Source organism: Carya illinoinensis, chromosome 10, assembly GCF_018687715.1.
Source record: "Carya illinoinensis cultivar Pawnee chromosome 10, C.illinoinensisPawnee_v1, whole genome shotgun sequence".
Lineage (NCBI taxonomy): Eukaryota > Viridiplantae > Streptophyta > Magnoliopsida > Fagales > Juglandaceae > Carya > Carya illinoinensis.
In genome coordinates, this window is record NC_056761.1 from 3315640 (window position 1) to 3337964 (window position 22325).

The 22325-nt window shown below is 35.9% G+C and overlaps 1 protein-coding gene across 1 annotated transcript; it reads left to right on the plus strand.

Annotated features, from left to right (window-relative positions):
- Positions 1-1382: 1382 nt before the first annotated feature.
- LOC122279027 (villin-3-like) lies at positions 1383-20430 on the plus strand. The gene is made up of 24 exons (XM_043089288.1): positions 1383-1709; positions 4356-4487; positions 4738-4837; positions 5390-5458; positions 5574-5810; positions 5905-6082; positions 6273-6405; positions 7987-8146; positions 8217-8367; positions 8452-8552; positions 8650-8808; positions 12908-12976; positions 13046-13114; positions 13242-13379; positions 14100-14228; positions 15354-15501; positions 15662-15672; positions 15753-15893; positions 15968-16093; positions 17009-17071; positions 17169-17270; positions 18776-19034; positions 19504-19703; positions 19782-20430. Exons 2-24 carry the CDS (start codon positions 4435-4437, stop codon positions 19893-19895), a joined length of 2910 nt encoding a protein of 969 aa, XP_042945222.1. The 5' UTR covers positions 1383-1709; positions 4356-4434; the 3' UTR covers positions 19896-20430.
- Positions 20431-22325: the final 1895 nt, after the last annotated feature.

Consider the following 22325-nt stretch of genomic DNA (forward strand, 5'->3'; position numbering starts at 1 on the left):
GCATCTATCGCTTCTGCAAGCCCCATTAGCTATAACGGTTTTTTTTTTTTTTTTACATGTATTTTTTTAACATTTTTAAATATATATTTTTTCAAAAAATTACAACATAATTAAAAAATATTTCTTTAATCACCAAGTAAAATAAAAAATAAATAAATATGAGTGATAGTTGGGGTGCATGGTTGGGATGACTGTGCTTAAGGAAGGAAAAACTCCATCTACTGTGGCACCGATGGCGGCAAGATACCCTAACATGGTTTAGGTCGGGGCATGGATATTAAAATCTCCGAGAGTTTGGTTAAGAACTCTAGAATCTATAATAAAAGAGAGATAGATACATAAAATAGATTTTATATTATTCATTAAGTACAATTTTGTCTCTAAAGTTTCTCAATCTTCCAATTTGGTCAATAACTTTAGAAGATCTCGAGCGCAAGATACCTCTCCATCATAGTTTGGATATAGTTTATTTATTAATATTTGTAATAATAGTTTTGTAAAATGGATTAGGTATTTTTATTTCTTATATTTTTAAGAATTGGGGTGTTTGTAACTTTTTTTTGTAGATGTTCTTTTTCTTAAGCAAAAAAAGGAAGATATGTAGTTTTTTTTTTCATCTTTTTTTTTTTAATTTTTAATTTGAGATCATATATATCGATAAAGTAGTGCTACACGTGTCGAGGGTGTAGCTCGAGGATGGGTCCTAAGAAGGTCAAGTCCTCTCTCTCTCTTTTTATTTTTCTTTATTCTTTTATAGATTTTTTTAAGTCTTTAAACATTTAAAAAAAATTTACAATATTGTTAAAAAACACATCCTTAATTATTAAATAAAAAAAAATGTGTCAAGACCCACATCGGGATCCAACTCTCGATAACTCTATCATTTTCTATATCGATAACACCTAAATTGTTCCCTTTGTTTGGCAACTTTTCTTTTGGGAAAAAAAATGTATAAAAATAGAAACGAAAAATGAGATAGTAATTGAATATGCAAATGTCGCATATTTTTTTAAAAAAATGATTAAATATAATATTTGTATGAAAAATTAAATTTTTTAATTCTGAACTTTCAATGTTATTCTCTTTTAAAAAGAATGCGTAATGTTTACACAACACATAATTATATCTAATTTTATTTATAAGAAAAAAATATGTTGTCTTTCTAGTTTTTTTAATTTAGTATGAATTAAAAAAAAAATTATGTGCTTGATTTATACAATTTTATATTATCTATAAACGAAAATAATATATTTTATTATAGACAAACGAAAATAATGTAATGAAGATCCTGCTTTCTTGGCACACAAGTTTTGGAGACGAATATCGTTTTTTTTTTTTGTTTTTTTTTGGAGAAAAATCCATATAAGCAAAGGAGCTAACATGGCCGGTGCCACGGTCACCGGATCCTTGCCTTAAAATAACGGCCTTGTGTGGCCATTCCCTTTCAGAAACTCCACTTTCTTTTCTCCATCATCTTCATCCTCATAATTCATTCATTCATACCCTTCTCTTTTCTCCCTCTCTCTGTATTACAAATCTCAAAAGGCTAAAAAGTTAGAGAGAGAAACTCACCTACAGAGCAATAATTCACTTTTTTCTTTCCAAGTATCTTCCTATCCTTCTCTTTATTGCCAGCTCGTCCCTCCCATAACACCCACTTCTCATCTTTCTCACCCCCCTCATTACTATCAACGAGACACCGATCTCAGGTACGTAAATTCCCTCTGACCATCACTCCCTTAAACCTCATATGCTGCCGATCAGTCTTTTCAATTCTAACATTAGATCTCTCTCTCTAGAGTCGTAATTCGGTCCAATTGTTGGATCGTTTTCGTGGTTTAGATTGTGTTTCTTTATCTGGGTCTATGTGATATTCTGCTTATTTTAATGGGTTTTGACGGTTTTCAGTTTTTTCCTCTTTGTATTCAACTTGAGCTTTGATGTGATGGGTATCTGGGTTCTTGGATTGTTGTCATGGTCATGATTTAGTTGCTGATCATGTATCTAAGCCTGTTGTTTTTTCTGTTAGCTTTTTTACTTGTGAAAGCCGAAAGGGATGATTGAATATGGAATTGAGTTCGGCAAACAAAGAGATCAAAATATTGGTAGTGCCTGTTAGTAAATCAAGTGATTTATTATTGTTGATTTCCAAACTTTTCTATGCGAGATGTATTGTGATCTATGGGTTCCAAGTCGTTCTTGAATCACGCAGTTGCGAAGAAAATATGATTGCACATTACAATTTTGATTCAGCCGTATATAGTCATTACTTACGATGGTTACTGAAGGAGACTCAAGTTTATTTTGGAGATTCCAGTAGAGTTGAGTTATAGGAGTATTGAACGGGATTTGAAGACACGGATTGCTTTCCAACAATAATGTTAATGTGGTTGTGTCAGGGATGATATGATTTTGGGCAAGAATGGATATAGGATTATTCTCCTAGGTGTTTCCAGATATTACAGGGGGGACTATAAACTTGGTTCTGTTGCATTTTGTTTGAAGTGTTAACATGGGACAGTAGGCAACTACATTTCATGAACTTGTCTACCTGATGAGAGATATGGATTTTAAGTTTGAATAATAGATTGGTTACAGACTATATGGAGTTACCAAGGACATGCAAGTTCAGAACGGTCATCATGTTGGCTACTGAATAAGAACGCTCATTTGATTTTCCAGTGCTTGTCTTCTTCAATTTAGTGGTTTGGTAAGTTTTGCATGCAGGATATAGGGTGGCAAAACACGCGCGTGAGCGTGCACACACAGAAAAAGTTATTGTAGATGACTGACAAGTATATTTAATGGGATTAGTTCATTAGTTGGTTGTGACATTATGTGCAACTTGAAATTCGAATGATGAGATTGACTCTGTGGAAGATTCATATTATGGAATTTTTATGCCTTCCAAATATTGAACCTGGATCAGCTAAGTCTCACTCTTTGTAAGTAACTATATTATATTGGACTTGGGTCATAAATAATCAAGATGTGAATAGAACATCTACATGGTTACTCTTATATTTACCAGAAGCATTTTCATTATTTGTAAGTGGCTCCAATTGGTAGAGAAACAGGTAAATTAACATAGCAGTAAGTAACATTCAAAGGGGGGGAAAGGTGATATAGTAGTAGAGCTTGGAAGCTATGGGGGTTATAGAACACGTCCAATGTACTTTCGTGGAATTTCTGTGTCATGTCCACTCTCAAAAGTTTGCATGCTAACATGAAGAAAGAAAGGATAAAAAGAACACTTTTTTGGACGTGTTTAGGGTATCAAGAGGTGGAATTATTATTTCCCATATGATGTATCACTGTGGATGGAAAGCCACGAAAAATCTGAGTGGCTGCTGAATTCTGGAGAGTAATATCAAGTCTGTAGGGTAGGAAAGCCAAGTATATTGCAATACATTGAAAGATTGCTTAGGAATCAGTTTCTGCTCTATGGGAAGCAATGAGATAGAAGCTGAGATCGTGTATAAGTCAGATTCTGCTGATGATGAGACACTCCATTTCCAACATGTCTCGTGATCAACGACAAAGTTGGCAAGAGGGCGAGGGGCAGGGATGTTATGGTCTCCCCTAGGTTTTTAAAATCCCAATATACTTATTTTTTTGTTGTATCTTTTAAATATGCTCATGATGGATTTTTACATAAATGCCATCCCCAAAAGTTTTGGACTCTTATCCACCACTCAATATATTTAGATTTTGACCCCGCTTCGAAAACTTCCTGGATACATTATTACTTTTTATTTTGACAATTGGAAAAAAGAAATGGGGTAGCATGTTGGCGGACAACCCAGATATGATTGATGCTGGCAATTCAAACACATAAACCACTATGAGAGGATACCCACTTCCAAGAATAGTGATCCTTATAGAGAGAAGATATATGTTAAGGATCTCTATGATGACTTCTCCAACTATTGACAATGAGTTATGACTGATTGAAAACTTGCGTCTTTTTTGTTTGGGAACTTCCTTTATTTGTGGACCTTTCTTATCTATGCAATTGCCAAAGTTGACTTTCTTTTCTCCCACGCTGTCACTTTGTTGTACTCTTTGCATTTATGGTGTCAACAAGTAAATTAATATGACATTCTTCCCTTGTTATATTTAGGTCGTCTGATTCTCCTTTTCTTGTTTTTTTTTTTTTCCTTACTTTTTGTGCCATGGTACAGGTTTTTTTTGTTTGTGAACTCTGCTTATCTAATGAATTGGGATTGTCTAAAGCAGCTCATAACAGTATAGATTATGTTGTTAGCTATCCTAAAGCAGAAATATTAGACTCCTGATTTGTTAGTGTCTATTCTTGACGTCTTTGTAATCTTCCCATTTGTTCTATTGTGCAGTTGACTCGTGGAGATTTTAGAGACCAGAAAATAGGAATTTGGCTTTTTCTGAATCATTGACAAAAAAGGCTTTCTGGCAATGTCTAGCTCTGCAAAATTGGATCCTGCATTTCAGGGAGCGGGTCAGAGAGTGTATCCTTACTATGAGGAGTGACATAAGACATCAACTTGTGGAAATGTTTTGTTCATAAATTAGTTGGTTTATTTACTATAGATTCATTTGTTTTTAAATGTATAATGATTTTACTTCCACTGAACAGAAACTCAGTATAGATTGATTTCACCTCCAGCTGTGTGCATGTCTGACTTTCCCTGGGTATTTTGTTTCTATTTCAAACCTGCTGCCTTTCCGCTTTTCGATGTTAAACTTAACATCTTATAGAGGGACTGAAATTTGGCGAATCGAGAACTTTCAGCCCGTTCCATTGCCAAAGTCTGAATGCGGAAAATTCTACATGGGGGATTGCTACATTGTCTTGCAGGTGCAAACTGCATTCATTGATCCTCTCTCTCTCTCTCTCTCTCTCTCTCTCTCTCTCTCTCTCTCTCTCACTCTCTCTGTAGTTTTATATCTTATATTTTTGGTATTTGTGTTTAGACCTCACAGGAATACTGAAACTTAACTTCAATTTATGTGTAAAATGTGTTTTATGATTTCCTTTTCAAAGGAGTACATGTTGAACTGTTTGTGCTAAACCATTATTCTTGACTTATTCTGTTATTCTCCCAAGTTGCTGGGATTGGACATAAGGACAAAGTGGGTTTCATCTTGGTGTTTATAACAACTATATAAAGTTTGGTTGGATGTATGCACCAATTAGAAGTCAATTAATATTACACGATTGTGACCCTGCTTCTTTTGTTTCTTCATTCGAACAAAAGGGTTTCAATAGAAATAAGTATGGCAGAAGGGCATCATATTCATTATATTGTTCTGGAATTTATAAAATCTTTGCCTGTTATATTTTTTCATGTACTTACTTATAAAAAAAGATATATTTTTTCATGTACTTACCTGTCATACATTTCTGCAGACAACACAAGGCAAAGGAGGTGCCTATCTCTTTGACATACACTTCTGGATTGGGAAAGATTCAAGTCAGGTGTGGTTAAAAATATTGTTGTTTGGAGCTTAAACCTACCTTTGACATTTTGTGTACATATGAAGCTAAGAGTTGAGCTAAAAATGTGGTCTCACTAAACCATAACTTCTTACAGGATGAAGCTGGAACAGCGGCTATAAAAACTGTTGAACTTGATGCAGTTCTTGGAGGACGTGCGGTGCAGCACAGGGAATTGCAAGGACATGAATCTGACAAATTCTTGTCTTACTTTAAACCTTGTATTATACCATTGGAGGGTGGTGTTGCATCAGGATTTAAAAAGCCCGAGGAAGAAGAATTTGAACCACGGTTGTATATCTGTAAAGGAAAACGAATTGTCAGAATGAAACAGGCAGGGAAAACTAACTTCATGAATTGAATGTAATTTCTTTAGATGTGGATTTGGATAAATCAAGGAATTATCATTCTCTATTTTGCTTATGTAGGTTCCTTTTGCCCGGTCATCACTGAACCATGATGATGTATTTATCCTGGACACTCAGAGTAAAATTTATCAATTCAATGGTGCAAATTCCAATATCCAGGAAAGGGCCAAGGCCTTGGAAGTAATTCAGTTTTTGAAGGAAAAGTATCACGAGGGGGTGTGTGATGTTGCAATTATTGGTAAGGGCACATGTATCTATTGTTGCTATGATGCTTTATGTCTGTCTACCACTCACAGCAAAAAAAAAAAAAAAAAAAAAAAAAAACACCTACATTATCCTGCCACTGCTTTCTTTTTGCTCATGTCTATTCGTATTCAATGTTCTCATTTTGATAACCTAATTTTGCTTCATGGTGTCTACCATGCCAGATGATGGGAAGTTGGATACTGAGTCAGACTCAGGTGAGTTCTGGGTCCTCTTTGGTGGTTTTGCTCCAATTGGCAAGAAGGTCATTAGTGAAGATGAGGTTATTCCTGAGGCCACTCCTGCTAAATTTTATAGGTACTCCCCTCTTCCATTATTCTATTTGTGTGTCAAAGCAAGGCTTTCTTCAGTTAAGTTTCCTTCATTATTTTCCTCTTTTGTTTTCACTTTTGATTGAAAATCATTGTTTTATTAGTGGTAAGCAGCATCTGAAAAGGGCAGCACATAATAATGTGTCTAAAGTTTTTAGCTTCATCAGGTGCCCTATGGTTCAGGAATCAGACTTTTTTGATATCATGGTGCTTATGTGTATGTTGAAACCTGAAACTCGTTTTATTTTATATATTTTTGGCCTTTTGGGGAGCAGACATGTGGAAACTGCAATTTTGCATTTATACAGCATCTGCTTTGTTCCATAATTTAATTGAACAACGCGACAAAATGATCTCAGGTAGGAATTGTCCCCCCTTTTCTTGTGAGTAGAGAAGTGGCATTCCAAGTGCAAGAGACTATGAGTTTCTGGTCAGTGGCTTTGGTCTGCATCTCTTTGTGCACGTGTGTCCTATTAAATGCATGGAGATGTGTAATCCTGACCATTAAATAGCATCTTCTGATGGCTCTTTGACTTACAATCATTTTCAGCCTATATAAAAAGCAAGTTGGAGTTCAAATTAACAGAATGCTGTATAAAGGTAGTTTTATGTTGCTAATATGGTCAATAGATGTGGCACAGATGGGCGGATGCTGATTTATTTTTGTTCCCTGTTGTCTAAAAGTTCAATATGTCTAGAAGTGTAGATGGCTTATACTTTAATTTCTTTCTTAAAAAAAGAAAAAGGAGAGGGAGGGGGGGGGGGGGGGGGGGGGGTGGAATAGTGTGGCATGCTTATTGTCTTGCAGATTCTGTGGAGAGGCTGTATGTGTGTTTCCCCCCTCATGCTATTTTTGGAATCTACAAGGTTTTCCAAGGAGTATCTCACTGTGTTTTCACTTATAATGGATCTTAGAAGAATATTCAGTTAAACATTTTAAAAAGTAGGAAAGATCACCTTTTGATTTTAAACTATTGTGCAGGCAACTTGTAGATATAATTATGTTTGCACTTGTGACTTGCAGCGATTGGAGTAAATGAAACTACTTATATTGACCTATAAAACAAATCAATATTGTCGTTATTCTTAAGGTCAACCGTCAAACCAAGAGGCTGATAGTGTTTTATATCAACTTCTTGTATTTCAGTTTGCCGTTTGTCTTTTATTTATAATTTTGTTACTCCCTCTATCAGACTCTCATACTGCATTTATCCGCTTTTCCTTCTGGGATGTCCCTAAATGAGTGACCATTTTCAGAAAACCTAAGCATTTAACCCACATCTTACCATATGCCCCCTCACAAAATAAATAAATAAAAACAATCAAGACACTTGTAAAAAGAAGTTGTCGCCTTTGGTTCTTTGGTAAGAAAGGAATACATTTATTTTTAATTAATCATAATGTCATTTCATATCAAGACTCTCAAACTAGGATGGGGGGAGTATGGTTTTTAGAGGTACATGCTTGTCTCCATCATCGAATTTCTTGTTCTGGATGAAAGCTAGCATGTATTAATTGGTGTGGCACTGGCTCATAATGTTTACTTGGTTTTGTTGGTTTCAAACAGCATTACTGATGGACAGGTGAAGATAGTAGAGGGTGAACTTTCCAAATCCCTGTTGGAAAACAACAAATGCTATCTAGTGGACTGTGGTGCGGAGGTATTTGTTTGGATTGGCCGGGTAACACAAGTGGAGGAGAGAAAGGCAGCCATCCAAGTGGCTGAGGTAGTGGCGTTGCATCCAGTCTTCATGTCTTATTGAAAATGGGATTCTTACCTTCAAATTTTATCTCCAGGAATTTGTCTCTAGTCAAAATAGGCCAAAATCTACACGTATTACCCGGCTTATTCAAGGTTATGAGACACGTTCATTTAAATCCAACTTTGACTCTTGGCCCTCAGGCTCTGCGGCTCCTGCCAATGAAGAAGGAAGAGGCAAAGTAGCAGGTAGTGGCCATTTCCTTGTGTGTAAATTAAACAGGAATGGTTTGTAGTTAACCTTATTAAATATTGCATTCTGTGCAATACTAGCTATGTTGAAGCAACAAGGAGTTGGTGTCAAGGGCATGACAAAAAGTACTCCTGTAAACGAGGAAGTCCCACCTTTGCTTGAGGGAGGTGGAAAGATGGAGGTCTAGTTGATACTTTTCATCATTTCTTTTGGAAATGACTAATTAGGCTGGCTCAAATTGAGCATCTCTTAGAATATTGACTGTTGTTTTTCCCCAGGTATGGCGCATCAATGGCAGTGCCAAGACACCATTGCCTGCAGAGGATATTGGTAAATTTTATAGTGGAGATTGCTACATTGTTCTGTCTACGTACCACTCTGGTGATAGGAAAGAAGATTACTTTTTGTGCTCTTGGTTTGGAAAGAATAGCATTGAGGTAAAGTACATTGTTTCTAGTTTGGCTTTGTAATTTCTAAATGAATGGCTTCATACAGTTGGATGCAATTCTTGTAATATCTGAAGCGGAGATATATATCTTCAACTCCTTGCAATTAGTAATTCACTATGTACTTTTTCTATTGCTGGTTTACAGAGACCCAGCGAGTCTTAAACCTCAAGACTTTACCCTCTATCATATGCTTCCAAGGCATAAGGTGCCATTTAAGCCACAGATCAATGCATGTACCATTATATTGGACTGAGAAACAAAGCTAATCGTTTTCTTATCAATTTCCAGGATTTCACTGTTTCAGCATTTTACTTCTACAAAAGATTTTTTCATTATAAAATCTTAAAATTTAATTTAAATTACACATTCTCCACTTCAGTGAACTCAATTAATCATAATCATTTCAACAAGGGTAATCATAAATTAGGTCTCAACTCAGAAAATGTTATCTGAATGGTTTTTTTTTTTTGGTGGGTTTTGGGGGGGGGGGGGGGGGGGGGGGGAGTGGGTGGGGGAAGCCTAAATCCACTATCAAGGGCATGTATTTTTGTTTTTCAACCTTACATCCTTGCTTCACCAATCCAATTGCTTTGATTTTCACCATTACCTGCCACGTGAAAAACTCTCATTTTTTTGTGGTGGTTAGTGATCCATGTTATTGGGAAAGCATCTTAACTTCTTCCTCTTATGTGCTTAAGGATATCACATATCTTGTGACAATTAATTTCAGGCATTTCCTTTAAATTTAATATATTTTGTGAATAATTGCATCTCTCTGTTTTATTTATTCTTATTTTAGTTAACTGTTGTTATTTTATAGTTTTGATAATTATTCAGAAAGGTCTAAGATCTATTTATGCAACGTCAGATTTTCTCAATTACTGGTGAATGCTGAAAATCTGCATGTAGTTTGGTCTGTTTGTAAATTTTGTATGCTTTTTGACTCTAGCTTCATATGAATTATTACAAAGTTGAACCATGATGGTCTGCTGATGTCGTGTTAAAATATAGTTTTTCAGATCTATTTTTAGTAGTTGTGGGTTAGGAATTTTCGGTTGCCTCTCATTTGGGAATTTCAGGAGGAGCATTTTGTTGGCAAATCAGATTTATTAGCCCTTTGCAAGATGTACAACTAGAGTCTAATTCATAGACTTTTTTATTTACTATACACTAATCTTGTATGAGGTGAAGGTGTGGTAGGGTGTATTGGAAGATCTCTAAGAGAGGAAGATTTGTTTGGACTTTCTATGAGGCATGTATTGGGTCTACAGCTGCAAGGTTCCAATGGAAGAGCCTTTAGTGTGCAAAGGAACCACCAAAAGTTGCTGTTTTCCAGGGTAGCCGGCTCGGGCAAGATTTTGATGGTGGGTAACCTTAGAAGAAGGCGTAAAATCATTGTGGACAGGTTGTGTTAAAAAATTGTGGTAAGATAGTAGACCAGCATCCTCTATATTATCTGGTCTATAGCTTTATCTCTATGTTGGGTGTGTTGAGCGAGGCTCAGATTGTCAAGTAAGCATTAGAATGTTGGAAATTGGTGGGGAGACCTTTTAAGGATAAGTTGCTAAAACAAATGGGAGGGGGATTTGCAGTAAAATTCTGATGAAAGACCGCTCACAGGAGGTGGCGATTTTTCTTTAGCCCCCTTCAAAAGCAAATGTGGGTAGGGTTGAGCTTGGCAGAGAGTTCAAGAATAGGTTAGGCCTTCCCCAGTGAAAGGTGCCTCGTACGCTGAGGTGTTGAGGTCATTCGTGGGTAGTTCAGCTGAGATTAGTTTCACGGCTGAAGAAAAGGGTAAGGCTCTTGTAGGTGACAAAGCAGGTCAGATGACATTGGGAGATGTAGAAAGGGTCTTGTGGGATGTCAAAGCTCAATTGATGGGAGTTATGAAGTATGTGAGAGATTTGATGATTAAAGTGGATAAGGGGTTGGAGCTAGTTGTGGGTTTCAGAGGGGTCAAAGATGAAGGTCTCAAGTGTGCCAGCAAAGGGTGTTTCTTCGTTGTCACAAATAGGTCCGGACGTTGGCATCGTCCACGCCAATATCACTCAGGACATTGGCAACTTGTCGACTAGGCTGCGTTTGGGTACTGAGTACCTCAACTCTCCTCAATACTTCTCACTACTATTTATTATTTTATTATTATTTTTCACCTACTTTTATTACTATTTATTACTTTTTACCTACTTTTTATTATTATTCATTACTTTATTATTACTTTTTATCTACTTTTTACTACTATTCACAACTCTCCTCAACACTTCTCAATACCCAAACCCACCCTAAGCCTCTTGAGGGGTAGTAGGCCCTCAAGATGGGGCTGGTATTGTTGTCCAGGGTTCACTTTCAGTTGAAGACGTGGGTCCCTCCAGGGTTCTGAGTACTTTCGAAGAATCAGACGAGCCTCTTTTAGAAGACAAAAATGGGGTAACAAAAGGTAGTGCATCCTCTATCTGTTCTATTCTTGAGGGAGCAGTAGGGTCTGACAAAGTGGAACTACAAGGATCGTCGGGGGGTGAAGCAAATTTCAGCACTGCCATCATCAATGGAGGGGAGGAACCTTTTATGGTAACATAAACAATGGACAACAACCTTTTAGCTGTCGAGGAGACTCAGGATTTGTCGTTGGTACCTAGTGTGGAGGAAGGCTTAGAGTTGGGAATATAGTTGGGTACTGTGTCTGGGGATAATGATGCTCCCCTAGTTTCTCTTCCTCTGTTAAATGATATAGTGGGTTCACCATCGGATTGGGTTCTTAATAAAGTTAATGAGTTTAAGCAAATCGTGGGGATTTCAAATGGTGCATATGAAGACCAAATTAAACTCTATTCATTATGATTGAGGTGAGCCACGTGCTTGAAACTAAATCAAGTTTCAAGAAAAGCAGGGAGTTAAAGCGTCTTTCATGGGCAATTAACTACGATACTAAGAGAGGTAGTTCAAGTTGAGGGAAGAATAAAGGGAGGGCATTATGAAGACGGTCTTGTAGAGGGATTTGAATTAGTTGTACGGAAAACAAGGGGCTGGGGTTGGGGAGGTGCGTTCCATTTCAATTCGAATTTGGTGCATTTAGGGTAGTTTTCACGGGCTTTTGGGTGATTTGGGGCACTCTAGTATGGGCTAGGTGTTTTCTTGTATACGTCCACTGTATTTGGTTACTCCTATTGATATATATATATATATATAATATTTTTACTTATTAAAAAAAAAAAAGAATAGGTTAGGGTCCTATGCTTAAGATTCAAATAAGAAAAAGATTTTCAGACCTTTGTACAAGTGCTGCACACAAGTTCTGGCCAGGATAAATGGAAAAGATCAGAGCACTCAGCCAGCAAATATGCACTTTGTTCCTATCCAGGGGAGGAGTGCCTCTCAAACTCCATGTTCTCAGCTGGCCTGCCCTAGTTGTCTCGTAACCCCCCTTACTACTTTTGCCAGCCAATGGGTAGAACATTTGGACTGTTCACAGTAGTAATAGCATAAAGGTAAGTTGGGGTGCGACCTTAACATAAGGTCGCATCTTTCGCTCTCTATCTAGATATATCTAGAGAGAGAGATCCACTGCATAAGCAACCCAACTGCGTGTTACATGTGTGCTCCCTGATTTGGTGATCAAGAAAAGGGTTTGATTTGAGGGACACTTGCCCATGCTACTACGTGGATGGTATGGAGGGAGGGGACTAACAATACTTTTACTGGTATAGAACTAAATTGTAACTCTCTTTAAGCCATTTATATACCTTCTTTGTATGATTGGATGCATGTAGGGTAACATGCAATAGGTTCTCTCTTGAATATGATTGCCCTTTAGAATTTCAGACTACAGAAGCTAGAGAGGATATAATTCCTATATCTGGTATATTTTTCCCCTTATCTGATATGTTTTTATTACTTAAATCCAAAAAATAAAAAATAAAAATTGAATCCCGATGTTTCAGTGGTATGGTACCATTTTCTGCTCTCCCTTCTCTTGAAATCATCATTTATTCAAATTGTAACTTGCATATATTGCATGTTACTAATGCTTGCTCAAACAAAAGGGTGCTAATTTTAAACCTTTGATTTTCTTGCATCCAATTCACATCAGGAGGACCAAAAGATGGCTACTCGTTTGGCTAACACTATGTTCAACTCATTAAAGGGGAGACCTGTTCAGGTAGCATATTTTTTTTATTCAAGATGGGGAATTGACCCAAGACTTGCATATAATGAGTGCTTCTCGCAGGGTCGCATATTTCAAGATAAAGAGCCGCCGCAATTTGTTGCACTTTTTCAACCTATGGTGGTCCTTAAGGTATCCTGCTTTAAGCTTCTGCGAAAGTTCCTTGCATATCAGGAGTCAGTTATAGTCTCTAGGATAAGATGTTTCTCTCAATAAGGGGGTTTATAGCTAACAGTGTAAATGATTGTTTAATCTTTAGGGAGGTTTGAGCTCTGGTTACAAAAAATGTATTGCTGACAAAGGTTTGGTGGATGAAACTTACATGACGGATTCTGTTGCACTCATTCGGATATCTGGAACTTCCGTTCATAACAATAAGACAGTGCAAGTTGATGCAGTATGTGTTCATTGGATTTCTTTTTCATTATACTTCAACCTGGTTTTTGTTTTTTATTTTTTAAGAAAAATATATTCTATCTTTGGATAAAGCTTGCATATGCTGGCTTCCTTGATGTTGCCTGTTAGTGATTTGGGAACCGTAAGTCTGCCTGGGTTCTTTTTATATGGTCTGTTTTGATTATTCAGACCATCGATTGCCCTATTAATATGTAAATTGTTTATTTTATTTACACAATGTTATAAATCTTGAATTTCCATCTCTCTCCCTCTCTCTCTCTCTCTCTGTGTGCATGATTGTTGAGAAGAGTTGAGGTATGTTGTGAATAGTAGTGAAAAAGTAATAATAAAATATTGAATAGTAGTAAAAAGTAATGAATAGTAGTAAAAAGTAGGTGAAAAATAATAATAAAGTAATGAATAGTAGTGGAGAGTGTTGAGAATTCTCAACACCCAAACCTAAAGTCCAACCAAAAACTACCAGGTATTAGGTGGAAAGTGCCAGGTAGACACCTGCGAATAAGTGGTAAGTGTGCTAGATATAATGACATTACTAGGCTAGCAAGAAATGATTACTGCTTGTTTATAATCACCTATTTCCCTGTTCTTTTTGGAAATCCAAACTATTCTTAGACATTAATTTGTTATACATTTATAATAGTTGAACCATTTTGCTGTTATTATAACAGGAAAAATCATACATTTGTTTGTTCTTGTTTAGGTTGCAACGTCATTGAACTCTACAGAGTGTTTTATCTTGCAATCAGGCTCTTCAATTTTCACCTGGCATGGAAATCAATGTACTTTTGAGCAGCAGCAGCTAGCTGCAAAAGTTGCAGAGTTTTTGAAGGTATACTTGGAATTGTTCTCTTTTTAGCTTTGCTCCTGCATCTTGTGGCTTTGAAACATCATTGAAAAGCATGACCAAATGGGCTTAACCGCTAGTAAGTTGAACATATCTCAGTAAAGCCCCCCAAAAAAAGTTTGATGTATAACTAGCTGGTCTTTTTTCTTTTTTGACTTTTTCTTATAAAAGAAAGAAATTATTAAATTTTGATGGCAAGACTGTTCTTTTAAGTCTTCCCATGTTTCATGCTTTTATGGTGGACTTTAACTTTCCTTTCCCCCTTGAAAAATTAATGAGGCTAATTTCTTTACATTTTCACATTAAAAAAAAAAAAAAAGAGCATTTGAGAGGTTCCCCAAAAAAGAGCATTGGCTGGCTTGGGTTCCCTCCCCCCTGTGCCCGCTTTTTCAAGTTTGAGTCGTGAGAAATTCAGGATATAATGAGCATGCATGGTTCCCTATTCTAAACTTATGGATCCAAGTTGTTTTCAACTGAGTAGGGTGCTATATTTGACTCTAAAATATATCACAAGTTTTTGTTTATTCTATTGAACATGTTCGATGTCTACGTATTTTCACCAGTTTATCATATGTTGGTGCCAAACAAGGAAGCTGGTGGAAGTGCACTTGGAATTTATACAATTCACGCTTAATGTATTTCTGTGAATGTTTTTATTTATTTATTTATTTATTTTTTTATATTAATAAGAAATTTTATTACCAAGAATAGGCACAACCCAAGTACACAGGATGTATACAAAGGAAATACTTCCTACACTCTAGAAAGCAGAAAACTAAAACAGAAACAGATTCAGTACATTATCATCATTCCTTACAAAGATCTTAGCCAACAAACTCAAAGTAGAAAGGAAAAAATTCCAAAGATCTTCAAAAGAACTCTCTTTGTCTTCAAAACATTTCTCATTCCTTTCCAGCCATAGACACCACATTAAACACAAAGGAATCATTCCCCGTCTGGCAGCTACACATTTCCTTGCCTCAAAGCCACTCCAACATGCAAGAAGATCCACAACTTCCTTAGGCATCACCCAATATAAACCTGTTAATGTTAAGCTGAGTTCCTTCTATATTGTTATTAATCAAGTAAAGAGTTATTTGCCTTATTCAGCCTGGAGTTGCTCTGAAACATGCTAAAGAAGGAACAGAGAGCTCATCCTTCTGGTTTCCCCTTGGAGGGAAACAAAGTTACACCAGCAAAAAAGTTGCTCTGGAGATTCTCAGAGATCCTCACTTGTTCACATTCTCATTCACCAAAGGTAGCACTCCTCTTCCCTGAGTTCAGTTGATGCTGCTGCATTAAGTTTTCCTCTCACATAATTTGACGCATGACAATCCAAGTTTAAAAGTTGATAGTATGATTATCCATTCTAACTCTCCTTGTTGTGATCACTTTTGTTGTCACATGGATCCACCCAGGAAAGTTTCAGGTGAGTTTTAAACTTTATATCTTAGATCAGGTTCCCAGTGATTTCTATATTCATCTTTTTTAATGTAAATTATTGGGCAGGTAGAGGAAGTTTACAACTTCTCTCAGGACGATCTGTTGACAGAGGATATCTTGATACTTGACACGCACGCTGAAGTATTTGTCTGGGTTGGTCAGTCTGTAGACTCCAAAGAAAAGCAAAATGCTTTTGAAATTGGCCAGGTACTGAATCTGTTCAGGCTTTTGTCATAATTCCATGACACTATGTTCTCAGGAGGCGATATTTTTTTTTTCAGAAATACATAGAGATGGCTGCATCCATCGACGGGTTATCTCCAAATATACCACTATACAAAGTCACCGAAGGAAATGAACCGTGCTTCTTCACAACATACTTTTCATGGGATCATTTAAAAGCTATTGTATGTATTAAAGCAATAGATCTCTTTTTGCATTGATTTTATCCTTCTTTTTAAATTTCTCATAATCATTGTTTTCTTTTTCCACGATCGAGGCAATGGTGTTTCTTGTGACATACCCTTGCAAAGTTAAGAATAGAACAAAATATCTGCCCATATGGTTGAGATGGAGTGGAGACATGCTCACAGTTTTTAAATGTTTTAGCTTTTATAATTTCTTTTATGCCCCTGCCCCCAAATCCAATCAAGTTTTTAGGATTCTCTCAATAACAAGCAAATGATATTTAGCAGCAAGTACAAAATGCAGGAATCAAGAACTTGGAAGAATGAGAAAGCATAAAATAATGTCACATTAAGCAGTTTTGAAGCATTATTTTACAGGGGTCTCGAAAATAGTAGTTTGAGAAGCATTTAGATTGTAAAATATCACAGTATATGACCATATCTTTTCAAGGAATAGCATATAAGTGGAACTATCATATGGTATTTGCACACTATTATTACCGGTTACCATTTGTTCGATTTCAATGGTTAAGAAACTAATCCTAAGAATGATTTATCATATTTAGTATGAAGTTGGCTTTTGAAAATCATGGAAGTACATTCTCTACATGTTTAGTTATGACTATGAATTTTCATACTATGATGAGCTTGTGACGTGACAAATGATAATCAGAATAACCCCCCCCCCCCCCCCCCCCCCCCAAAAAAATAATAATAATAATTAAAGAAAGAAAATGATAAAAATAATAGTGTTTAAAAACCTGTTATCAGGAAGTACATGGTTACATGAAAAAAAAAATTCATTTATTTTTGTTCTTGTTTTTGCGGTGCTGAGAAGGTCATCAATCTGTTATCAGAAGTCTATTTGCACATTTGTATCTGTTGATTACTTCTAAAATTTTCCATGAAATGTAGGCTCAAGGAAATTCATTCCAAAAGAAGGTGGCGCTGTTGTTTGGGATTGGCCATGCTGTAGAGGTATGTGCCCTTTATTCCAGTACAAGTTAATTTGGTCTTGCTCTTACTGTGCTTATGTGCAGTCCAATGTAGCATGTTTTTGTTACTTATGGGCCAGGATAAATCAAGTGGGAATCAAGGAGGAGCAACTCAAAGAGCTTCAGCTTTAGCTGCCTTATCTTCTGCATTCAATCCATCTTCCGGGAAATCATCCAATGCGGTAAACAAACTACTGATGCCTCTATTGTTTTGCTAAATCCTTTCCCTTTCGCTGTATACTACTATAGTGTTAGTTTCCTCTGGCCATATAATAGGGTGAGGCATGTAGGCCCACTTCTGCAAGTTCTAAAACATTTCCAAAGGGGTGCATCTTAATACTCTGGTAAAAAATGGGAGATGGATGCCTTGCAGAAATGTAATTGGCAGTGTAATGTTGTAATGTTGCTTCCTGCAGAATGAATACTTCCACAAGAACAATCTATAACATATATAATTTTCGAAGCAGTTTTCTCCTGTTGAGCCATGTAATCAATTTCCAATGTTAAATGACCATAAATCTGGTACTTTTAAGTTTAGAATAATTTGAAAGGTGATGCCAATAAATATTATACGATTTGGGATTTCAGAGGTTTAGAATACTCTGTCTCCTTCCATATTAACACTTCATATTCTTTCTTCTATATCTAATTTATTTCAATTACTAATTGAAGAAGACTCCATGATCATGTTATTAACACAATTAAGAAATGGAAATGAACTAAAAACTAAAAATTCGTGCATTGCAAGAACAAGTGACTAGTGATAAAATATTGCCAGTCGAAGTTGAAATGGGTTTGACAGAAAGAAGAAAAAGGCAGAGAAAAATATTGAACTGTCTCTCCCACGTTTCTGTAATGGGTTACAACAAATTCATTCCTAGCATGCCATATATCTCGTAAGCCCGCGTGGGGGAGAACAACAACATAGTAACGATAATAATGACCCTTCTCTTGGGAACTGTGAAAGATGATTTGTGCATGTGTCACTTATATCTGACATAATACATCCAGGTTGAAAGCAAGCATGCTATATTGTGCCCTTGAGCCTTAGCTCAGTTGGCATTTCATTTGAGGGACTTACATCATTAGAGATGTCTGTTTCACTGATTCACATTCAGGAAGGTATTAAATTTCTCCTAATCTGTTTGAAAACTTTGAAGGAAAAAATCTATTCAATTTGATTTTGGAAACAGGATCAGAGGTGGTTTATTCCACCATTTTGTGTGGGAATTTGAGCAGAATCAAGATCTCTCATATGTGACTCTGTAAGGAGGTACTTAATCCTATTAGTGGAGAGACCAGCAATTTTAGGCCTTTAGTAATAGAGGAATGTTATTCGTGCTAAGCAATTGTACAAAGATCACAGGAAATGACGTGGCAGTACACTTTTATTATTTGGAAAGACATCGCCTTCCCCCTTTTTGTGAGAATGGTTTGATTTGGACTGGTCTTGTACAATGTGGTCTTGTTGGTTTCCATGATCATCTGTGGTCATGATTTTCGTGAAATTATGGTTTTCCCCGTTGCATTGCCATTATCTTTTTCGCTTCTGCATTTTCTGTTTTTATTGCTGTTATCATCTGTTAAGTAGTATCAAGTTCATACCCGATGAGGATGATCATGGCAACATGTCTGCCTGTCTTTGAGACATTTATATTCTAAATCAACTTCCAATGCTATATTTCAGGCTCTGGAAAAATCCAATGGGTCAAATCAAGGAGGTCATAGGCAAAGGGCTGAAGCTCTAGCTGCCTTAAACGCTGCATTTACTTCATCCTCTGGAACCAAATCTGCTGCTCCCAGGTCATCTATCGCAGGTCAAGGATCACAAAGAGCTGCGGCAGTTGCTGCTCTTTCATCAGTACTTACTGCTGAAAAAAAGCAATCACGTGATCCTTCTCCTACTCCATCCAATAGCAGTCCTCCACCAGAAACTAACCCCACTGGTATGATAGACATTATAATTCTGGTTGTCTACATAAAATAATTAGTTTAGAATTAAATTAAATGTTGGAATTGTTGCATGAAGTTTTTCAAAGCTGCTATTTTTCAGACATGTTGAATTCTCCTAACTATTTTGCTCCTCTCGGTTCATGTTTAGCAAGATTATACCTAGTGGGTAAATTGAGGCAACTGGCCTTTGCAGGGGTGGTGTTGGGGTGAGAAGCAATGTCATCTTTTAAAAACAATGTCTAGCATGGTTAACAAGATGGAGTACCATCCTGATATTTTAGATTGTTATATTTTTATTTTTTTGGGAGAAATGATGTTGTAATGACCACATGGCATCTGTTTTCCATTGACAAGTAAATTTTACCCTCGGGTTTGTTCACCTGTATCTTAAACTTTTGAACATTGGCACATTTTGAGTACTTAAAGCAGAAGCAAAGACTGACAATGCCCTATCTAAAACAGAGATCCCTCGAGAAGTTCCATTAGTCAAGGAGGCTGTGGAAGCTGCAGCTGTATCTCAAAACAATGGGGAGGATTCTGAGCCAAAGCAAGAGACAGTTCCGGAGGACAATGGTAGTGAAAGTGGTCAAACATTCACTTATGATCAACTGAAGGCAAAATCTGATAATCCAGCGACTGGAATTGATTTGAAACGAAGAGAGGTTGGCTCTATTATGAATGCATTCATTTTAATTTGTAATCAGAATTGGTTTTAACTTCTTTCTTTCCTGAATTTTTAGGCTTATCTGTCAGATGAGGAGTTCCAAACTATATTTGGGATGACCAAAGGAGCATTCTGTAAATTGCCAAAGTGGAAGCGAGACATGCAGAAGAAGAAAGTTGATTTATTTTAGAGACCAAGCACATTAAAGAGAGAGTTTTCCACCTACTTATGGTTCTTTGTTATTCAATTATATTGATCTCACTTCTAAGTTGGGTATCTGTGGTTCATTGGTAGAACATACCTGGTTTGCAATGTCTTAGCCCTGTGCTATTTGCCCTTGATGAACACAGCTGTGATAGCATCGGTATTGTTTGTGATGGCATCTGGAGAGTGATTCTTTTATTTTATCCTTTGAAAGTGCTGCTGCCTTTTGTAATGGTCAGTCTCACAGATTCTAGTTTAAGAGGCTTGAGGCAGGTCAAATTCTTTTATTTGGTTAGTATGTATTCCTTTTTGTGATTATCTGACTGTTGTCTCATCTTTTATTTTGTTAAAAGGGGGGGGGGGGGGGGGGGGGTTGTATATCCAAGTGCATTTGCATTCAGATTCTAAGCCAAAGAATGGCAATTTGTCGATTGCTTGCGATTTTTGAGTTTTGTACTGATACTGCTGAATGTTGTTCTCTTCGGTTTTTATGCAATACATGATAATGTTGAGTCTTTAAATAAATAATAATTATCAAATAGGGGAATCAAAGGTCCCAATCATTTTGCTGGAACATAGGGTTTTGGATTGTTTTGAATTAACTTTTAAAAAATATGTTAACCACAAAAATATTTCATAAAAGTAAATATATGCAGATTTTAGATATACTCATATTAGTAAGAAGAGTTATGTTATATATAGTTATTTTTAAATATTTTATACCCACTCCACTGATGTAATTGGTCAAAACAGTTATTTTATATTAAAAAAAAATTGCTTAACTATTTACATTAGCGGAATGTATAAAAAATACATAAAATTAACTGCATATAGAGTTTTTGTAACAAGAAAGGCGCGCGAGACGGTGCAAGTGGGGCCTAAAAACTTCAAACCCTTTCGCCTTTCGGCATACACTCTTGCGGCCGACCCTCTAATATGTATGTAGTCATTCCTATATGGCATGCGACCATATACATATATATAGGAAATTACAGTATTGTGCATGTATAAAAGTCAACGACGATTGAAAACAAGGAAAGGCAGACATGGAATTATTCATGCATTTACTTATCCTAACTCAAATTGGCTACCTTTTTTCGGCTTTGTAGCCCACCAGAGACTACCGTTATTTGACTTTTCCAAGTTTTGCTGTAACATTTATCAGATTCAAAATCACACAAGTCAAAATAAAAGAGCGCAAGAAAAAATAAATAAATTAAGATCTTTTACAGTTTTTTTATTAAATTTTTTAGCTTTAGAGTGTTGAGATAAATAGACAGATGATTTAGGTCATATAACATTTATTGCAAAACTGTATAAACTATTTTCCTGGTAGAATATTGTAGGAGTCATTTCTTTACAACGAAAATTAATACATTTACAACTCTTTTATAATTATTTTATAGCTAATCAATGTGATAGTATATATCACCTTGTAAAAATACTAAAGTTTTCTTGATTTGAATATTATAATTTCATATAATTATCTTCAAGTTGTAAAATAGCAATAAGAATATCATTAACCATGACATATCATTTTAAGGTGAGGTTCAGAAGATGAGTTGAAATAAAAATTAAATAAAATATTATTTTTTAATATTATTATTATTTTAAAATTTAAAAAATATGAATTGTCTATTATATTTTGTGTTAGCACTTGAAAAAAATGTAATGATTAAATAAGATGAGTTGAGATTAATTCTGAATCTAAACAGGACTTAAGTCGCATCAATTTATTTTTTATAACTCTATTTGTACATTAAACATTTCTCTAATTATATATTTGTGTCTCTCCTCCTCCTAATCCTATAAATTGTAATTGAAACTCTAAAATATAATTATGCACATTTTTTCCATGCTTGTACTACTCCTCCTAAAGTAGTCCTATTCATTTCAGAACGCATCACGTTTCTATGTTGACTTGATTCTAAAATTTTGGGGAAAAACAAAAAGGAATGGGTTCTAACTTAAGTCGACTCAAAAAGTCTTTAAGATGGAATATTTCTATCTTTTTACATGTCAAGCCTTGCTGAACACACAAAGAATGTGGGGCTTCTCCATTACTCTATGTTGCCCATAAACACTCTCTATCTTCTTTATAATCAACCATCTCCCCCTCATCTCTCAATTGAGGTACAAAAGCATCCCACTCCTAGTTGTCTTTTATGAATTGTATTGTGATACGTGTCGCCATTATTGGTGTCGGTGGATTCCTTAACCTTTATACCCCCATTTACCATGGAAGATAGGTTCAAGCACTAGGTAAACAAGTATCCAAAGCCAAAAAATTGAACAATATGATGCTTTTCTCCTTAAAATTATCGTGATCACTTTTTATATAAATTTGTAGAGTACTGTTATAGTTACAAAAATATTACATAAAAATAATTTTATAAATTGATAAAATTTTATGTAA